Source organism: Myxocyprinus asiaticus, chromosome 41 (assembly GCF_019703515.2).
Source record: "Myxocyprinus asiaticus isolate MX2 ecotype Aquarium Trade chromosome 41, UBuf_Myxa_2, whole genome shotgun sequence".
In the NCBI taxonomy this organism is placed as follows: Eukaryota; Metazoa; Chordata; class Actinopteri; order Cypriniformes; family Catostomidae; genus Myxocyprinus; species Myxocyprinus asiaticus.
Genome location: NC_059384.1, coordinates 30,838,662 through 30,859,959, shown reverse-complemented (window position 1 = coordinate 30,859,959; position 21,298 = coordinate 30,838,662). Strand labels below are relative to the sequence as shown.

General features: G+C 36.0%; 2 protein-coding genes across 11 annotated transcripts in view; one reads left to right on the top strand and one right to left on the bottom strand.

Annotated features, from left to right (window-relative positions):
• Positions 1 to 8,152, top strand: part of LOC127432026 (abl interactor 1) — a 95,350-nt gene extending 87,198 nt beyond the window's left edge. For 5 of the 10 annotated variants that reach the window (XM_051682779.1, XM_051682781.1, XM_051682783.1 and 2 more), the window contains 3 exons: positions 1,339 to 1,425; positions 5,387 to 5,572; positions 6,486 to 8,152. In XM_051682779.1, coding sequence (XP_051538739.1) covers positions 1,339 to 1,425; positions 5,387 to 5,572; positions 6,486 to 6,661 — 449 coding nt within the window. In that variant the 3' untranslated portion in view covers positions 6,662 to 8,152. The remainder of the gene's footprint in view (positions 1 to 1,338; positions 1,426 to 5,386; positions 5,573 to 6,485) is intronic. The other 5 variants (XM_051682782.1, XM_051682788.1, XM_051682785.1 and 2 more) reach the window with 1 other exon arrangement.
• LOC127432031 (all trans-polyprenyl-diphosphate synthase PDSS1-like) lies at positions 7,655 to 20,842 on the bottom strand. Its single transcript, XM_051682796.1, has 11 exons — positions 19,842 to 20,842; positions 19,327 to 19,382; positions 18,280 to 18,409; positions 17,061 to 17,191; positions 16,833 to 16,974; positions 16,432 to 16,543; positions 16,243 to 16,352; positions 16,075 to 16,155; positions 13,925 to 14,038; positions 13,016 to 13,096; positions 7,655 to 12,772 (listed from the first exon to the last, which is right to left on the bottom strand). The coding sequence occupies exons 1-11, from the start codon at positions 20,004 to 20,006 to the stop codon at positions 12,632 to 12,634; spliced, it is 1,263 nt and encodes a 420-aa protein (XP_051538756.1). The 5' UTR covers positions 20,007 to 20,842; the 3' UTR covers positions 7,655 to 12,631.
• Between the last annotated feature and the right edge of the window lie 456 nt (positions 20,843 to 21,298).

The following is a 21,298-nucleotide window of genomic DNA, read 5'->3' as shown; positions in this document are numbered from 1 at the left end:
AATTGAGCTTGTATAGTAAAAAATATTTGCGTTCACGTACTCTGAGAAAAAAAAAGATATATAGCAGAAAAGTTCAAGTATTTTTTACATTGAATAAGTTAAAGAGTGAACTTGAAAATTATACATTTGTTGTTAATTTAAACATGTTAAATGAACGCACTTATAAATATTATTTAAGATTATTTGTTATCTTTATAATGCGTCATCATGTATCAATCCTGAAGTGGAAAACCTTGTCATATTTATTCGCTAATTTGAGTAAATTTCACAGTTAAATAAAATAAGTACATTTTACTTAACTTTTCGAAGCTGGTGTTCCCAGCATGCACTGGTCTTGAATAATTAATGAGCTTGCATTGTTTCACTGTTTGTGAGTTTATTTACATCTTTATTTTATTGTTGATTTTGTTGTTACGTTTGTTAACTTCTTGTTTTTGTGTAGTCTGAAGTTAATTTTCTACTCAAAATTACCCGTTCAGGATCAAAAAAATTATTTTATATTGTTACCGTCATCGTTTTTTGCACACCAAGTGTTGAGGTCTGCATGTGCAAACTAAAGCCAGTAATGCAAGGTGATGTTATCTAATAGACTTCATAGCATGCATTGTATGTCATGCGGTACATGATTAAATGTGATTACAAGAAAAGTTCTAATAAAATGTTGCTTTAAAAAAAAAAAAAATAAAATGTACAAAACATGTTAAGTAAAAGTTAGTGTATTAACTCAAATGTTTACGTTGAAGTTACTCACTTTAATCAATTGTATTTCATGAAGTTAAGTCGACCTAATTTTATACCATTAAAATTTACTTGGAAAAGGTTTGTGCAAAAGCTTGCAAAATAAAAATGAACTCTTACTAGCCAATTTTTCAGAGTATTTTAGGCCAACTGATCAGATTTAAGCTATAATATTTTTTTTTTTTAAAGTCAGATACAGTGTGGACAGTTATAGTGCACAAAAACAGGAATTTGATCAGGTGCGGTTCAATTAATCAAAACAAAATATATAAATATAATATATATATAAATATACTTGCAGGGCCAGAAATCATTTCTTATGCCTAAAATCTAGCCTTTATCCTGAACATAACATCTCTTTGTGAGCCACTGATTTTTCTGTATACAAATAAAAAAGTTTTTATTCCCAATCCTGTCTGAATGCATTAGGAATTCTTTTCATTATCTTTATCTTCTACCTTGTCATTTGGGACTGACTAATGTTTGTGCTTTCTGTTTTTTCCTCTTTCTTTCACGTGATCTCCTTTCCTTATCCTCTTTGTCTTTCCGCTTATTTCACTCTCTCTGTTTGGCGTGTGGTGTTTTTGGGTGGGTGTACAGTGTCTATCGCACCCCCTCCTCCACCCATGCCCCAGCTCACCCCACAGATCCCACTCACAGGCTTTGTGGCCAGAGTTCAGGAGAACAGTAAGTCTAACGGCTACATTTCCTCACCGCGTCTCACCCTAGCATGTTGATTGCATGCATCTTCATTTACATGCGTCTGTTTGTGCCGTAGTAGTCACCACCATTCTTTCTGTGCAGTGACTGTATAGGTCACTGAGTGCATGCGTATTACCATTGCTCACGCAATACAATTCCAACAACACACTGAAACAGATACAGATAAAGCCAGTCCTAAAGCCATTTTCTCAAAGCAAAAAGTGTGTCACACTTTTACATAAGTGAGGATTGCTTTATATAACCTAAAAGAGGCTTACTAAGCTGTTCGGAGCAAGATTTTCACTGTTTCACACTTGAAAGGCACTCATTGTTTTGCTGCATTTGTTCTACATTCTGTTTTACACTAAGCCAATATTCAATGGCAATACGGTGTGCCTCGTGTAGACTTCCCTCTGTATGTGTTTTGTGATGCCCTCCCATTCACCTACATTTGCATACAGTTTTGTTTGATTTCTACCCAGCAAGCCTCAAGGAGGGCTAAAACACACTGATTTACCATGGAAGAGGTGAAACTATTTAAGAGAGTTGATTATTTTGAAAATGTTTAGCTACTTAACTCTCATACTGCCACCTGCTGACAGTTGTGTATTACAAGGCTGCATGCACAGGCAAATAATTTCTGTGCATGATAAAGTGTAGTGAAAATGCACTTGTGTTTTTCAGAAAACAGTATTGCTTTTTGATAATGTCTACCAAGAGGATACACAAAGAGGTTTTTCACTGCCCTCTCATGTTACTTTAAATCCGTATGACTTTCATCTGTGGAACACAAAAGGAGATGTTGGGCTTCTCTTTTCTAGACAGTTAAAGTAAATGGGGATGTTGAGCTTTTAAAGGGTATTAACCCTCCTATGGTATTGAGAAAGGGCACCTCCCTTTGGTATTCATGATCATTTTTGACCGGAAGGATCAGATGTGTATCCCTTTTTTTTTATGATGATGATAATGATACCATAAGAGCAATAAAATTATGCACTTATTTTGGTATTTTATGTTATTTTGATCTTATATACAAATAAGCTAATTTAAAAAAAAAAAAATTTAAAATCAGAACTGACACTTTTATAAGTTGAAACGAAGAAAATATGAGAGTGGCATAAATTGGAGGCATTTTGCTGCTATCTGGTGAACAAAATATAAATAACATGACTTGAAAACCATGTCATGCCAGTAACAGCCAGTAGATGGCTGTAGCTACCTAATGTGTAGTCTGATTGCATGTTGTAAATTAATTTTATATTTTATCACAAGATATGCATTTGGATATATATATATATTTAGACATAATCAAACTATCATTTGTCAAAGTTTAGCATTTTAAAATTGATTTGAAGTGTCAGTTTTTGCAGTTTATATCATTATGCTTGTCATCAAACCTGACCATAGTGTTACAAAGAAAAATGTATTTCAAACATTAAAATGTAATAACTCAAAGTAAATGCACAATAATGTCAAGAAAATGAACATCAAGAAACAAAACTGAACTGCAAAATTCTGAAAATTAGAGTATAAAACGCAAGAATCAGAGTAAACATTTTGCAATTTCAAACTTTCTATAGGAAAAATTGTGTGTGTGTGTGTGTGTGTGTGTGTCAGATTGCTGTCATCAGCTAGAAAACAACAGATGACTTGCAATGCCAACAATGACCAAAAGATGGCTGTAGAGCTCCACTTATTGATCCCCTGGTTCTGTGAGTGTGTGTGTGTGTGTGTGTGTGTGTGTGTATTTGTGTGTTCTGCGTTGTGAATGTGTTATCATCTCACCCCTTCATTTCTGAGTGTGTTTAGCAATATGACTGATTTATTGGTTTTATTTGACAAATGTAAAAAAAATTTAAAAATGTTGGGTCGGTCTCACCAGTTCATTCTTGTGTGTGTGTGTGTGTGTGTGTGTGTGTGTGTATGTTTTGCACTAAGGATATTTTAGAGTCTCACCCTGTAACTTCTGTTTTTTTTTTTTTTTTTTTTTTTTTTTTTTTTTTTTTTTGCATTGTGGCTGATTTATTGATTGTATTAAATGCTCTGTTTTTTGGTCTTTCTCATTAATTTTCAATGGTTGGTCAATTCTGACTGCGAATACCAAAGGTGTCGTTTTTTTATGATCACTTAGACTTCTCGAATCAAGCCCAATTTTTTTTTTCTTTTTTTTTTTTTGTATGTTCAGATGGCAAATGGATGAAAAGTCACAAAGCTTTGTACTGCTCCGATAAAGGGATTTTTATCAAATGAAGAAAATGTATACCATAGGAGGGTTAATAAAATCACCATTAAAGTAGTCCGTGCGACTCATGCGCTATATCCCATGTCTTCTGACGACATTTAACCAGGAAGTCCCATTGAGATACGAGATCTCTTCTTGACCATGACTCCCTGGAAGAAGAGATCTCGTATCTCAATGGGACCTTCCTGGTTAAATAATGGAAAAATAAAATAAATACACATATCTTGTCCTCCGCCATGTCTGATATTTTAATGTTTTTGCACATTAAAATATGGCACATGCCAAATGCCATTTGGTTGTCGGTGTTTCATAACTCATTGTCTCGTGTAAAGTTTGACAAATTTTCCTTCCGCATTAGATCTCAAAACTCATTTGCACTTCTGCATTTTCAGTCAATTACTTTTTGGACCGTTTTGTTATTCAATTATTTTATGGCTTCAGAAGACATAAAATGGTGCATGAGTTTTTTGGACTACATATAACCCTTTCTGCTGCATATTTCAGTTGGTACATTTAAAAGCTCACCTTACACACATGCAGTGGGCTAATTGCAAAATATTGGTCTCATTTAATAGAAAAAAGATTTCAATAATTCATAAAAAATATTGTATATGTTTACAGTATTATGATGAGTATATATATATATATTTTTTTTTTATCCTGTTTTTGAAAGTATGTGATTCAGGCTCTGTTTGCTCTGTGGACTTGCAAAAAGTCTTGGTTCATTCCACTAAATGGAAGCAAGTACCAAGACATTTTTGTACAGATCAGAAATGCAGGTGGCACTCAAACGCAACTGCTGGCGGGTCCACAGAGTTTAAGGGGTTAACCTCTTAAACCCTGATTGAGGGCGCTGATCATGAAAAAATAAATACTATGGTATTATTCAACAACCACTTGCTTGATCTGCACAAATTAGGTGTTGTTTTAAAGCTTAGACGCTTATCTTTACAATGAATATAGCTGTCTATAGCAATTCTCAAATACTGCTTTTAAATTTGATGACAAATTAAAACCGTTCCATTTTCAGAGTTCGCAAATTTGCGATCGCAACAATTATATTTAGAACCAGTTAAAAGATTTTTTAAAAACAATAGCCATGTTATATATATATCATTGGATAGGTCTTGATTAGTAGAATACAACGAGAAAATGTCTTTCACTCAGAGACTACAGTGAGTATTGGCATGTGAAATCCACATGTCTTTAAAGACACTTTTATAGAGCTTTTTTATGTTTTACTCAACTTGACAGCATCCGTCCCCATTCACTTCCAATGCTAAATTGAACTTTTAGAACTATCCCTTTAACTTGGAGGGGAGTACTAATGGTATACTGATGATGAAGAATGCCTGCTTAACTTTCCTGTCATTTTGAGGGCATTATCTAGCATTATAACCAAACTTCTCTGTTCCATTGTAATCAGGTAAGTATTCATATCTTTGAGTACCTACATATAGTACATGCATACAATCACCCTAGATCCATAGATGTGATCACATACTCCGCACATCAACATCTCCAGCAGACATACTGTTCATATTGTATCCAAATTCTCTGTGTTCATGTGACTTGCATGTCTACTAACTAGTCTGCATGAGAATGTGTGCATGGTGATAATAAGACCTGCTGGATTGCATGCCCAGCCCAGCTTGCCAACATGGACTTTGGAGCTCATGGTTATTAATGTCTTTGGGTGTTCAGTTGCAGATACCCCGACTCCACCGCCTCCACCTCCCCCAGACGACATGCCCATGTTCGACGAGGCCCCGCCTCCACCCCCACCACCGCCAGCCGACTACGAAGATGAAGAGGCAGCTGTAGTGCAATACAGTGACCCCTACGTGGATGGAGACCCACAGTGGGCCCCCAAGTCCTACATTGAAAAAGGTGAGATATATATTTTAGGTTTACATTCTTTTCGTCTACTACATGCACAACAGTCTCTAGAGTTCACTCAGAATGGCGCCAAAAACAAAAAACATCCATTGAGTGGCAGTTCTCTGGACGGAAATGCCTTGTTGATGAGAGAGGTCAATGGAGAATGGCCAGACTGGTTCAAGCTGACAGAAAGGCTACGGTAACTCAGATAACCGCTCTGTACAATTGTAGTGAGCAGAATAGCATCTCAGAATATAGTTAAAGACTAAGAAAACATTGCTTGGTCTGATGAATCTGGATTTCTCCTGTGGTACACAAATGGTAGACCCACTACAGCCTCAGATTTCTGTTTTTGGCTGACAGAAGTGGAACCCAACGTGGTCTTCTGGTATTGTAGCCCATCTGCCTCAAGGTTTGACATGTTGTGCATTCTGAGATGCTATGCCGTTCACTACAGTTATAAAGAGTGGTTAGAGTTACCGTAGCCTTTTTGTCAGCTCAAACCAGTCTGGCCATTCTCCATGACCTCTCTAATCAACAAGGCATTTTTTGTTGCTCACTGGATGTTTTTTTGTTTTTGGCAACATTCTAATTAAATTCTAGAGAATGTTGTGCATGAAAATCCCAGGAGATCAGCAGTTACAGAAATACTCAAACCAGCCCATCTGGCACCAACAATCTATTGACTATCAACAAATGCCATGGTCGAAATCACTGAGATCAAATTTTTTCCCCATTTTGATGGTTGATGTGAACATTAACTGAAGGTCCTGGCAGTATCTGCATGTTTTTATGCATTGCACTGCTACCACACGATTGGCTGATTAGATAATCGCATGAATAAATAGGTGCACAAGGGTACCTAATAAGTGTATTTGTTAATAGCTGCTGTTTGTCTCAACTGTTACTGTAATCTTTTCAGTGGTGGCTATCTATGACTACACCAAGGATAAGGATGATGAGTTGAGCTTCATGGAAGGAGCCATCATCTACATCGTCAAAAAGAATGATGATGGATGGTTCGAGGGTGTTTGCAACGGTGTCACAGGTCTGTTTCCAGGCAACTATGTGGAGTCAATCATGCACTATGCCGATTGAAGGGACCATACTTCATAATCTTATCAAACAAATACCCAATCAGTCCAATTTAGACCACAGTATGAACCAGTTTATAAGGATGGCAGAATGTTTGTTCCTGACAAATGGCGAATCTGTGACATTAAATAACAAATTTTTTTACTTTATTTTGTGGTGATGGGTGGATGTGGGGGAAATTGGGGCAGACCAACAATTCAAAGACCAGAGGAAGTCAATGTACATAAAAGGAAAGAGTGTAGTGAATGTCAATCACAGTATCTTGAGCGGTCAATACCACAAGTGAACATGTAAAGTAGATGATTGTCTCTGCTTTTATTAAATGTCCAAATAAAATGTATTTGATTCCCTTTAGCTCCCCCCTCAATGCACATTTGTTTTTAAACATTTTTTAATCAAATTCATTTTAACGTTTTATCACCAAATCATAAATATTTCGAAATCTTGACGTAAAGCATGCATTCCAAATCAAAAGATATGTATTGTAACCTAAACGTTTAATTCCATTCTGCTTCCATCGTTGTATTATTTGCAGTAAACTCGATTTTTTTAGAGATATTTGTAGACTACTTATTTTTATGCTCACATTTTTCGTTTTTATTTGGGTAATGAATGCAAAGCACAGATTAACATTTATTTTATTTTTTAAAGACTGGACAAAATCTCACCCTCCATTTTAATTATGAATTTGGTAACACTTTCAGAAAGGTTTAGTTGTTAACATTAGTTTACACATTCAAACTAACAGTCTCGGTTAATGTTAATTTATAAATATAATATTGTTAGTTCATAATGAATGTACTAATGTTAGTCTATGTTACATGTATAAATATGTATATAAAAATTAACATTAACCATTGTTAATGTTCATTGTTATTTCATGTTGCGTTAACTAATGTTAACATGAACAACCTGATTGTAAAGTGTTACCATGAATTATTCGTTTTTTCCACAAAGACTACATTATTTTCTACAATGAACAAACATGAATATTTAAGATAGCTTAAATATTTAGGCTGTAAAGTGTCTAAAGGTCTCTAATCAGTACCAATCACAATTCATACAATGTTCTGGATTTTTTTTGGGTGTGCCATAGTTTGTAACTAGTAACTGCCGTGTTGTATTTTACAGTAAAGAGACCAATATTACAGTTGGCGTAGCTCCTCTGTATAGAACAACTGAAAGGTGTCAACTACAATCTTATTCTTAGAAATGAACTGGTGTAGTTACCTAACTCAGATCCTAGCTCACTGTCGGTGAGCACTGATAGTGCTTTAGCATTATGATTTCATTAAACTACTTCTGACACTGCCAGTGATTTCTGAAGTTTAAAGCTAATGCCTTGAGATTTTTCTTTTGTCATACTGAAACTTTTGAAGTGTTCAAACTGAATTCCATCTGGATCGAAGCTCACTTTGCTCGGAATTTGTATTTATAATATGTTAATTGAAATGTAATTGTACAGTCTTTTATAATAAATCATTCTATGTAAAATGTGTGTCTGATGAGTTACTAGAAGAAGAATGTTTTATTTTGCCTTTCGTTACTTGTTTAGAGGAATGTTGAGATAAGACATGAGATAGAGAACCGGTTCGGGTATGTTAAGAGCTGGATTCAAACTTGCGTCACCTGTATTTGTTCACGTCCACATCGTGAAAATGGTTCAAAATGGAGCTTGAAACTTTTAACCCTTTTAAAGCTCGGAACTCATTGAGTCAAAAGTCACTCATTCTGTGATATTTTATTACTAAAATCATGTCTGCATGCTATGCAAACCTTTAGTCATTGTTGTGTTTGCATGTGTAATTAGTTCTTATGTACAATTATTATGTTTTATTTGTTTTGAGAGACTTTTGGACACTTGTAGGCGTTTTTGTACACTGTGTGTGTGCACGTCTCAATCAGTTCCCTAGTTCAGTCGTCAGGGCACTGATCAGGGAGTCGGCCATTTCTAGGGCTGTCTCAATCGCAAAATCGTTCCAGGGCACCGAAACGTTCGCTCCCTAAAAAATCCCACAGTGCTCCGTAAAAACCAGGGAGCATCATTACTCACTATGTTCCCTTACTGGATACGTCGTCATGTCTTCTGAAGTCTCTCAAGTGTAAATATATGAAGTTAAAGCCTTATTTTCTCTTTGAGTTTTTGTTATTTTCATCCATAATTACACTGAAAGGGAAACAATCTTTTAAATATTAGAGTTGTAAAAAGTAGGTTTAATATACACTCCTTTATATTTGTGTTTCTTTATTTAATGTCATTCATCTTTCATGACACTGACGTTTTAATATCTTCAACAAAAATGAACGACAGTGTCACTGATACAGCAATGTTGTTGATTAATAACAGCTGGGCTTGAATGTGTGAGTTTATCATATCGCAGGTGATTGAGTCATAAGTTTCCCAATGTTCAGTGAATCAGTACCCTTGCCAGTGCCCGAATTAGTGTTCATGATACAGTTGAAATCAGAAGCCAAATACATTTAAACTCAGTTTTTCACAATTCCTGACATTTAATCATAGAAAACATTCTGTTTTAGGTCAGTTAGGATCACTACTTTATTTTAAGAATGTGAAATGTCAGAATAATAGTAGAGAGAATTATTTATTTCAGCTTTTATTTCTTTCATCACATTCCCAGTGGGTCAGAAGTTTACATACACTTTGTTTGTATTTGGTAGCATTGCCTTTAAATTGTTTAACTTGGGTCAAACTTTTTGGGTAGCCTTCCACAAGCTTCTCACAATAAGTTGCTGGAATTTTGGCCCATTCCTCCAGACAGAACTGGTGTAACTGAGTCAAGTTTGTAGGCCTCCTTGCTCGCACACGCTTTTTCAGTTCTGCCCACAACTTTTCTATCAGATTGACTATGTAGTCCTTAAGCCATTTTGCCACATCTTTGGAGGTATGCTTGGGGTCATTGTCCATTTGGAAGACCCATTTGCAACCGAGCTTTAACTTCCTGGCTGATGTCTTGAGATGTTGCTTCAATATATCCACATAATTTTCCTTCCTCATGATGCCATCTATTTTGTGAAGTGCACCAGTCCCTCCTGCAGCAAAGCACCCCAACAACATGATGCTGCCACCCCCATGCTTCACGGTTGGGATGGTGTTCTTCGGCTTGCAATCTTCACCCTTTTTCCTCCAAACATAACGATGGTCATTATGGCCAAACAGTTCAATTTTTGTTTCATCAGACCAGAGGAAATTTCTCCAAAAAGTATGATGTTTGTCCCCATGTGCACTTGCAAACTGTAGTCTGGCTTTTTTATGGTGGTTTTGGACCAGTATTTTCTTCCTTGCTGAGCAGCCTTTCAGGTTATGTCGATATAGGATTAATTTTACTGTGGATATAGATACTTCTCTACCTGTTTCCTTCAGCATCTTTACAAAATAATTTGCTGTTGTTCTGGGATTGATTTGCACTTTTCGCACCAAACTACATTCATCTCTAGGAGACAGAATGCATCTCCTTCCTGAGCGGTATGATGGCTGCGTGGGAGCTGATTGAGACACCCTAGGATAAATTATTTTTGTAATGCTATAACTTGATTGCTTTGTCGTATCAACACACAATTTTTCTCAGTTACAGGTGACATGATTGGGAACAAAACAAAAGCAGTTTTTCGGAGCCACCTTATTTACACCTGAGATATATAATAGCAAATCAGAAAAATAAGAACCAAATTTGTGATTTCTTTTTTTTCAGCAGTTTTTTAGGCTCAGAGTCTCAGAATGTTTCATAATCTATATCATTAAAACATCTGAAAAGTTTTCTTGACCCTACTTGTTTGCTTATTTTATTTATTAATCAAGTTATAAGCCCTTAATTTTGGGTATGCCACTGAAACAGGAAATCTTTAAAAACACCTTCAGAGCTAAAAGGGTTAAAAAAAAAAATAAATTAAAAAATTTCTCATCAAAGATGCTCAACCTGAGAAGACAAAGTTGTATCTGAGCTGTTTCATTTTTGTGGGACATAGTGTAAAACCCAAATTAGTGATTTTATTTTGTAGCAATAAACATAAAATTCATTTATAGAATTAAAAATAAATTGCAAAAAGAAAAAGGGCAGACTGGGTGTAACAACAGGGTTGCAGAATTACCCTAAATTAACAGATCAATTATTAGGGACTAGCTAGTTTACCAAATGTGGGTTTCTAGTTATTGATCAAATTCCCACCAAACAGAGATTGTTCCCATAACGTTAACATATGGTTTCCATTTGGTTATTTTGGGGGGGGGGAACTAATTTCTAATGTTCTGGGAACATTCTATTAAGGTTTTATTTTTATAGGTTTTTGTGTGACAACCTTATAAGAACTTGAACAAAACGTTCACTAGTGGTTATTTTTATAACCATAAACTAACATTCATAGGACGTTGCAGGGAAGTTTTTGTATGATAATTGAATAAGAACTTATGCAAAACGTTCTCTAGTGGTTATTTTTTTGGTTTTATTTTTATAACCATAAACTAACGTTCCCAGAACACTGCAGGAAGATTTTTGTGGCAACCTAAGAAGAATTTATACATAAAGTTCTCTAGTGGTTATTTTTTGGTTTTATTTTTATAACCATAAACTAGCATTCCCAGAATATGCAGGGAGATTTTTGAATGACAACCAAAATAGAACTTATACAGAAGGTTCTCTAGAAGTTATTTTTAGGGTTGTTTTTTATAACCATACACTAACCTTCCCAAAACATTGCAGGGAGGTTTTTGTATGAAAACCTAATAAGAACATATACATAAAGTTCTCTTGTGGTTATTTTTTGGTTTTATTTGTATAACCATAATCTAACATTCCCAGAACACTGCAGGAAGATTTTTGTGGCAACCTAATAAGAACTTATACAGAACGTTCTCTAGTGGATATTTTTAGGATTGATTTTTATAACCATAAATGGATGTTCTCAGAACATTGCAGGGACGTTTTTGTATGACAACATAAATAGAACTTATACAGAACATTCTCTAGTGGTTATTTTTAGGTTTGATTTGTATAATCATAAACTAACTTTCCCAGAACATTCTCTAGTGGTTATTTTTAGGTTTTATATTTTTATATTTCAACCTAAGAACTTATTAAAAATAAAACAAGAGAATGTTCTGTATAACCAAAGACTAACGTTCCCAGAACACTGCAGGGAAGTTTTGTGACAACCTAATAAGAACTTTTAGGTTTTTTCAATATACGTATTGCCATAAATTAAAGAAAAATATTGTTTAATCATTTTTTTTACAATAACTTTTGGTAACAGGGTTGAATGGTTGAGTTTAATAAATAGCACTAAAAATGAGGATGGAAATGGAATGAGATTTACTTGTCTTCCCACCATCATATAGAAAGAGTCCAAGTGATGTTACTTCCTGTGTCACAATTTTAGACAACTGATGTTTAACTTATAGACAATGTCAATTTTATAGACATATCACTAAGAAATATGGGATTTGTGCCCATTTCTGGAATGGGACGCACCACAGCTCAATGTGTAGAAGTTGTGCTAAGGCAGCTCAAATGGAAAAACGAGACTCAAACAGGATGTTTACTTTTAAAAAAAAATACCTTGTTAAATTTAATTTGAGTACATAGCCAGTGTGGTTTAAGGCCTTGATTGTTATTGAGCACTTGATGTGATGAGTATATTGACAACAACATCTAAGACGTTTGGCCTCTCATAGTGTGGACGGATGTTAAGGCAAGCATCCGTAACAGATCCACATAGACACACACGTGACAGTGGCACCTCCATCTGTGCTACACCTGGAATTACATTGATCTCGCAGGTCTTCCTTTACTGCACCTCGTGCAGGGGTGACACAGCTCAGGACTCTGTGATCGGACGGGGTGCTCTGCGATTACAGTACGGTAAAGTATACAGTGACAGCAGTGTAAATAATTTCATTCTCTGTTTGGGTGGAGGCCCTGCAGAGGTGTAGCTGCCTAAGTATGGAACCTGGATCCAGGCTCACTTGTCCCTGCTCAGCACCAGCTCGGTCAGTCGGATCAGTGCGTCTCGCTCTGTCGATGGCCGCAGCTGGCTGATCTGACGGATGGCCTCTTGGCAGTAGTGTTGGGCGAGGTAGTTAGTCTGTTCCACACCGTCACTCTATGTGAACATGGAGAAATGTGATGCGAGATGCTAATGAGTATTCAAAGCTAGTTAACAAAACGTCCATAAGCCACAAAATCTTTCAAGAACACATCCGGGTCACAATTCACCCAAAAATCAAAAGAAAGAAATTAGAAATGGGCTTTTTTTTTATGAACATTACGATTTTTCGCATTGTGAAATTGTCATAAATAATCACAACTTTTCTTTTTGGGGTGAAATTAACACAAATCCTCTTACCTTTAGGACGTATTGCCAGGCTCGATCCACATCTCCATCAGAGCTGAAACGGCGCATGATCATTGCATGCAGCTCCGGAAACTAACGATGGAGACACAAGAGTTGTTTTAAAAGTGCACATGTGGTTTTGGAAGTCTAAAACGAAGTAATAAGTTACTGTTGTTGTTAACCCAGATTATATTAGCTTTAAACCTTATGAATGTTCTGTAAGTAAATTACGTTTATTCACACTATAGCTTTTGGTGTAAACCCAAGTCTGTGTGACATTAATAGTTCAGTAATTTTAGTGGGTGTTTATGCTTTTTTCCAAATTCAGGTGCGCACCAAGGAACCAAGTATGTGGGATTTGTGCCCATTTCTGGAATGGGACGCACCACAGCTCAATGTGTAGAAGTTTTGCTAACTGCTAAGGCAGCTCAAATGGAAAAACGAGACTCAAACAGGATGTTAAATTTAATTTGAGTACATAGCCAGTGTGGTTTAAGGCCTTGATTGTTATGGAGCACTTGATGTGATGAGTATATTGACAACAACATCTAAGACGTTTGGCCTCTCATAGTGTGGACGGATGTTAAGGCAAGCATCCGTAACAGATCCACATAGACACACACGTGACAGTGGCACCTCCATCTGTGCTACACCTGGAATTACATTGATCTCGCAGGTCTTCCTTTACTTTAAACGTGGGTTACAGTTCATGTGGACTTCCTTATTGTTCAACATTAGTATGAAAGTATTCAACCAGATTTGTTTACTGCGACAGATGATGGATACATATCCCATTAATTAAACAACACATTTCTTATTTATGGTTTTCTCAGCAGAAAGAAGAGGGTGGAATCAAACTCTGGTTCAGACCCCCCTTGCCCCTTAATACTTTTAGACTAAAGATGCATTCAGCTGCCCTACCTGCTGGCAAGCAAACAGAACGGGACCGGTGGCCAGGCCCAGTTTGAGATCTGCAGCTGACGGCTTCCCCAGGTTTTTTGCACATGATGTGAAGTCAAGAATGTCATCCACAAGCTGACAAAGTACACAAATAAGTTTTTTTTAATTACTTTTCTAATTAAAGTAAGAAAGTAATTCTTATTTGCACTTTATTGTGTACATTAACGTATTCAATTAAATAAGGAAAGCTTCCTATATTTAAAGAAATAGTTCACCCAAAAGTAAAAATTCTCTCATTTACTCACCCTCATGCCATCCTAGATGCGTATGACTTTATTTCTTCAGCAGAACACAAAGATTTTTACAAGAATATCTCAACTCTGTAGGTCTATACAATACAAGTGAATGGTGATCAGAAATTTGAAGGTCCAAAAATCACATAAAGGCAGCATAAAGTAATCCATAAGACTCCAGTGGTTTAATCCATGACTTCAGAAGCGATATGATAGGTGTGGGTGAGAAACAGATCAATATTTAAGTCTTTTTGTTTTATTTTGTTTTGTTGTTGTCTATCAATCTCCACTTTCACCTTCATATTCTTCTTATTTGTTTTTGCCGATAGTATTCTTTGTGCATATCGCCACCTACAGCGCAGGGAGGAAAATGTATAGTATAAAATCACCCACACTTATCATATCACTTCAGAAGACATTTATTTAACCACTGGAGTCATATGGATTACTTTTATGCTGCCTTTATGTGCATTTTGGACCTTCAAAGTTGTATGGACCTACAGAGCTGAAATATTCTTCTAAAAATCTTTATTTGTGTTCAGCAGAAGAAAGAAAGTCATACACATCTAGTATGGCATGAGGGTGAGTAAATAAGAGACTTTTCATTTTTGGGTGTACTATCCCTTTAAAATGTGTGACTCACTTTGTATCTGACTGCTTTAAAACCTATAGCAGTTACCCAGTGAAAACCTACATATGTGTCCCTTTAGAAGATGTCTGTTTAAAGCAATATAACGTAAACCATCAAGAATAGCATTTACTGAGGTAATACCACCATGATGCTAAAGAAATTTACAACACGTCAGCAATATCTCTGATAAGTTTTTTTTTACTGCTTAAAGGGATAGTTCCCCAAAAATAAAATTCTCACCCTCATGTTGTTTCAAACCTGCATGACTTTAGGTTAAACACAAAAGGAGATGTCACTATTCACTTTCATTGAATCATTTTATCATACAAGAATGTCACATGGGTTTGAAACAACATAAGGGTGAGAATTTCATTTTTGGGTGAACTATCCCTTTAACTGTAATAAGTGAAGAAACACAACTAGTGGTTGACCGATATATCACAGAGGCAATAAATCGTAACATTTTTGGTATCTTTATCGGTTGATACATTTGCTCGTTTGGCCGATTAGTCTCTCAAGTCGCGACAATACAGAGAATCATCTGCTTGAACATGAAAGAGCTATCTGGGACATGTAAAGACCAACCACAGTTTGTTTGGTTGTTAGTGCCAGCCTGTTACTACAATAAACCGGTGTGCAACACAATCTCGCTTAAATGGTCCAGTGTATTAGAGCCGCGACAAACGCGTATGAGCTCATTATATTTAAAGGGGTCATGCATTTTTATTTTTTAATTTTTTTTGTTATTATTTTGGTTGAGGTTAATTTATAATGTTAGTAAAGGTTGTTGCACAAAAAAGTCATAATATAGAATTAAATGAGCATTTTCCTCCCTGTCTCTGGCCCTCTGTCTAAAATGCTCGATTTTCTGTGCTGTCCCCTTTAAGACTTCAAAATACACACCCACTGTGTTATGATTGGCTAACATCTTTGAAGAGCAAAAGTAGCTGCTGGACTTCTGTGTGCACTGTTGTTATTTCCTTCTTCCTAATGTATTTCAATTTATTTATGTGCAAACAATTACTAAAATGGGAAGATGAAAGAGAAACCAGGAGAAACTGCGATCTAAAAATTCTAAATATATATATAAAAATAAAATAAAAAAAATATATATAATGTTAATGTTTTGTGTGAAAGTTTGAGTAAATAATGAAAAAATGCTAAATAAAAAAGTTAATTCATTTTTTAGACAATTTATGTATCATTTACTATTAAAATGCACAAAAAAAAAATTATAAACACATTACCTGGAATGCAATGCCAACGTTTCGTCCATATTGATAAGCTATCTCATGAATTTCAGGATCAGAGTTCACCAGAATTGAAACCTAAAATTGCAAATACCGTAATATTTGTGTTAAACTCCTCTTTCAAGCACTGAACTTCAACTTATTGTTGAGTCAGAACGTACATACTGCTTTACAACTGTTTGCAATGAGACTTGCAGTCTTCTTAAAGGTTTTCTCAAGGTAATGCTTGAATCGCTCATTTTCATTCTCTTTAGACCCCAACTGCATGAATTCACCTGGAATTTCATGAAAGATTAGAAATCACAGCTCCATTACTAATAAAATATGTTATACTTTAAAACTAGAGTGACATACCTCGCACAAGGTCTTCTATGACTTGTGACAGCACTGAAACCACTATATTGTTCCCAATACGTGCTAAAGCCATAGATGCTGCTGACAGAATAAAATCTCCAGCCAGGATAGCCTAACAAATAAAAATGCTACTGGTCATTTGCAATCAACAAAGATATAGTCAGTTTTTTCAGTGGTTCTCAACCCAAATTTTACATCAAGTGGGCCACCCAACGCAGTACAAAAAAATTTTGTCGTACAAAAGTTAACAAAATGTCCTTAAAATCAAACTCTGAAATGTATGACACGATTATATGTTTAGTTCTATTTTATTATTTGCATTTAGCATTTTTTTTCCTGCTGACCGCAACCATATCAGAACAGACCTGCAACCTACCAGTTGAGAAAGTTGAGTTACTCACTTTTCTTTCTCCCCACACATTGTTAATAGTGTTTTTTCCACGGCGAGTGTCTGAATCATCAATAACATCATCGTGCACCAGGCTGGCAGTGTGGATCATCTCAGAGATCATAGCTATAGACCGCTGTGCCGGCAGCAGAACCCTGTGTCAATCAAAAGAGTCTCATTAAAGATATATCAAGTGTATTTAGGAATCTAAACACACACATAAGCAGAGCTGGCTTCTTACCCCTCTTTGTTGCTGTGGACGTTACAAGCTCGAGCCATAAGAACAACAATCATTGGTCTAAAGGCTTTTCCCTTCCCATCAAAGTAATAATCACACAGCACTTTCAGCTCAACTTTAGAGACAAACAACTCCTATAAAAAAAATAAAAAATAAAAAAACATTTTCAAAAAGGTTGGTTTCAGCAGTTTGCGTAAAATACAGAAAATAGTGAGATAGCATAAGGTCACACATTAGAAAAGTAGCTTTCAGTGTTTGTTGGCATTAATGATTATTGATTAAAAAGCCGGGTCCCGGGCCCACTGAGAAAAAAAATATTATCAAAATATTAATAACTGAAGTCTTTACCAACACAAAATAGGTATCATTTTAAAGCTTAGAAGCTCTACTTTACAATGCATGTAGGCATTATGACCAAAACTGAACAAATGCTTTGAAATTTGCAGACAAATCAGAAGTGTTCTGTATTAATTTATTAATAATTTTGAGATAACTCCATCGGAAATTATGTAGTACGTTGTCCAGCGTCATGGAATGCTAAACCAGTCATATTAGGATTCAGATCGCTGCAAGCAGAGGTGGAAGTCATCCAAATATGGGCAGAGAGGATCGTTCACTCTTAATACATATGGCCACCAGGAGATAGTGCCAAGTATATGAAACAGATTCAATGATGACTCAAATGACACAGAATTGAACTGAATGAGATCTCGTTACTCATGCCTGCACGCTTTGGAGGGAGAGCATACCCTAACATGTAATTAGTTCTTATGTACAAGTATTATGTTTTATTTGTTTACAGACGTTTTTGGACACTTGGATAAATTATTTTTGTAATGCTATAACTTTTGATTGCTTTGTCGTATCAACACAAACTTGAACTCAGTTACAGGTGACATTATTGGGAACTAAACAAAAGCAGTTTTTCATAGCAACTTTATTTACCCCCCGGAGATAATGTCAAATAAAAAAAGAAAAGGTTAATTTTAAACCTTTTTTTTTTAGTTTCTTAGGCTGAGATTCTCATACTTACCTATATCATTAAAAAAATATATTTACAATGATACCAAACACTTTTGATTTTTTTGTAAAAGTTAAAAGCATTTCAATTGACGCATTCCACTGAAACAGGAAATCTTTAAAATCACCTTCAGAGCTTAAAGGGTTTAGATAAAAATGCTTTTTATTGTTTTATTTTCTAAGCAATCACTTTTTGACATACCTTTTTTATGTCTTCATATAAATTCTGCAAGTCCTTCTGTGCAAGTGAAAAAGGATCTTTGAACTTTGTATCACTGTGTATACTGCAACAGCATACTCGCTGTGTTGGGTAAAGATGTCTATTACTGTGCCTGAGACACAAACAGAAAAATATAATACATAATACAATACAGATTTACAAAATAAACGGCATATATAAAAATACAAATATTCCAAACAGCAATGTGCATGCATATGAATGTCTACAAGTCAATAGATACATTATATACTGGGGCTAGTTTAGTCACATTTTTTTTTACTTTTATTAGGAGAGTTTCTAAAAGTCAATTTTCACATATATTAAAGTTTTGGCTACAAAAAAAGAAAAATTTTATTTCCAATGTTAATGCCCAGGAAAAAGACAATTCAGTTAACATCCTATGGTGGGGCATGTTGTTACTTTGTTTTGCTGTGTAAATGATTGCTTTATATATGTATATATATAAAAATAAAAATAAAATAAAAAAAATATTTATATTTAAATCAGTGTCAATAAACAACAAGTTCCAATTTATCAACACTGACTTGAAAATTATTTTTTTTTGTTTTAAATATAATATATATTTAATGGCTTTTCATTGATAATTTACACAGCAAAACAATATGTGAAAAGTAACACAAAATATCAAACTATTGTTTTGGCCAACAGAAACTGTTATTAATGGATTAATAACATATCTGGAAACTTAACCCGACCTGACATTTATGTTTTTAAAAAAAATTTTTTTATCTAACTTCATTACTTAGTTGACTCTTTTCTGGCAGGTGATTTCATTGTGTTCACCTGTTTATTCAACAGCTATTACAAAAATGTTTATATTTAAGTCTGTCATTTCACAAACAATATCCTACAGTAAAACAGTATAAACAAGGTGTTTGAAATCAACACATAAAACTACACTACTAGACAAAACAAGCATTTGTGTAATTGAACTTTTGCCTCAAAACCTTATAGGCTAGTTATTTTGTGACAACTAGCCCCGGTCTCTCCTAACCATATTTGACATACCTTGAGAGTGACATTGGTTTGGTAAAATTATGTTCAGGGCCACCTCTAACCAGCACCTAAAACACATAAATAACACAAATTACAGCTGGAATGAATAAAATGTACCAATCTCAACTAATACAAACAAATATAATATATGTCTTGGCATTTACCAGTGCAGCTAGACAAGCATGATGTAAGATTTCAAATGCAACATGAACGTGTTGATTGAGCGATGGGCGTGTCTGAACTTTCATAGTTACAGCATGAGTTCTTGACCTTTACACAGAGAATGCATGCAAGTGCAAGACTACTGGAATTCCTTCCAGATCACGTCTGTACCTGAAAATATTTAAATGCAACATGACTTTCAGCACTACTATAATGCAAGCGATCTAAACTGATAACATAACTCATGTCAGAATATATGAGAGCGCTCTATATGTGAGTGATCTGTCATTCATTACGCATGGTGGCTCGTGCAGGTGACCTTCTCCGCTGCGCGTGCATGTCCTGCTCTCTCTCTCTCTCAGTACCTGTCTTACCGCTCTGGAAGCGGCTGTTTCTCTGCCCGCTGAAGCCGCATGAGTGAACGCTCTTCCACTGATCCCACAGCACCAGTCCAGTAAGACACCAGCTCCTGCGCTGCTCGTCCAGCATCGCCTCCACGGCACCGCCATGCTGCCCTGTCCAACGCACATGCGCAATGACGTCACGTTACGAAAGCAACGGCATGAACCGGAAGAGACTATCAGGTGAAAAATGATGTTCTTTAAAGGGATAGTTAAAAAATGTAAATTCTCTCATAATTTATTCACCCTCATACCATCTAAGATGTGTACCACTTTCTTTCTTCTGCTGAACACAAATAAAGATTTTTAGGAGAATATTTCAGCTCTGCAGGTTTATACAATGCAAGTGAATGTTGATCAGAACTTTGAAGCTCCAAAAAGGAGATAAAGACAGCATAAAAGTGATCCATAAGATAGTGGCTTAATCAATGTCTTCTGAAGCGATCCTGTTTGTGACTAACTATTTAAGGAGAGATATTGTCACGTTGAGAAGGACGGAAGTGAACTGGTGACGTGAGAGAAGTCGTTGCTACTGAGATGTGTGCTGTTTGTTAGAGGAAGGTGGGAAAAGTTGCGTGCTACGGTGCGAGAAATGAGTCTGCTTGGAAGAGAAGAGTGAAGTGAAGGAAGCGAGCAGTGACCAGATTGTGTGGTTTATGCTTTCCTGGGTTTGGATGCCATGTCAGTGTGATCGAGAGTGCAGCTGTGAAGCGAAGACGCAAACTCTCTATTTCGGCTGCCAGCAGAGGTGCGTGCCTTGGATTATGCCTCACTGACTGTTCCCCTGGTCCGTGCTGCGAACAAAGCTCCTGTTACTTACCTGAGACTCCAACTGAAGACCAGCGGCACCGGGTACAAGCTCGACGCACCCACATTGCATGCACACGCCACGCATGCCATACAAACAGGTATGGTAACTGCACAGATCAGATCAGAAGGCCCTCCAGTGTGTGGTGAAAACTGCCCAATATATCACTGGTGCCCAGTTACCCTCTATCAGAGACATTAATCACAAATGCTACCTACAAAGGGGTAAAAATATCATCAAAGACAACTCTTACCCTAACCATGGACTGTTTACTCCTCTCCCATCTGGGAGACGCTACAGGAGTCTTCGCTGTCGCACCAGCAGACTCCGAAACAGTTTCTTCCCTTCAGCGGTCAGCCTACTGAACTCTGAGCTTAAGCGCTGAACTGTAAAAAATAGTATAAAATAAATACAATTCTGTACTGTACAATATTATTGGTTTGCACATTTTGCACTATTTATACATGATGCTATTTGTACTTTAATGGTCACCAGCCATTTACACATCTCTGTACCATGCACCATATCTATTTATATTACTTGTCATTTGGACTGGGCTGGTCTCTACTTCTGTACCGCATAACTTCTGCACTATTATATATATATATATATA

Coding starts and splice junctions, on each gene's coding strand:
- LOC127432031 (XM_051682796.1), bottom strand. CDS start 20,006: ATGTGCGTTGGACAGGGCAGCATGGCGGTGCCGTGGAGGCGATGCTGG. Junction 16,544..16,832: donor ATGTGTGGGGAGAAAGAAAA/GTGAGTAACTCA, acceptor TTTATTTGTTAG/GCTATCCTGGCTGGAGATTT. Junction 12,773..13,015: donor CCTGGCAATACGTCCTAAAG/GTAAGAGGATTT, acceptor ATGTTCACATAG/AGTGACGGTGTGGAACAGAC.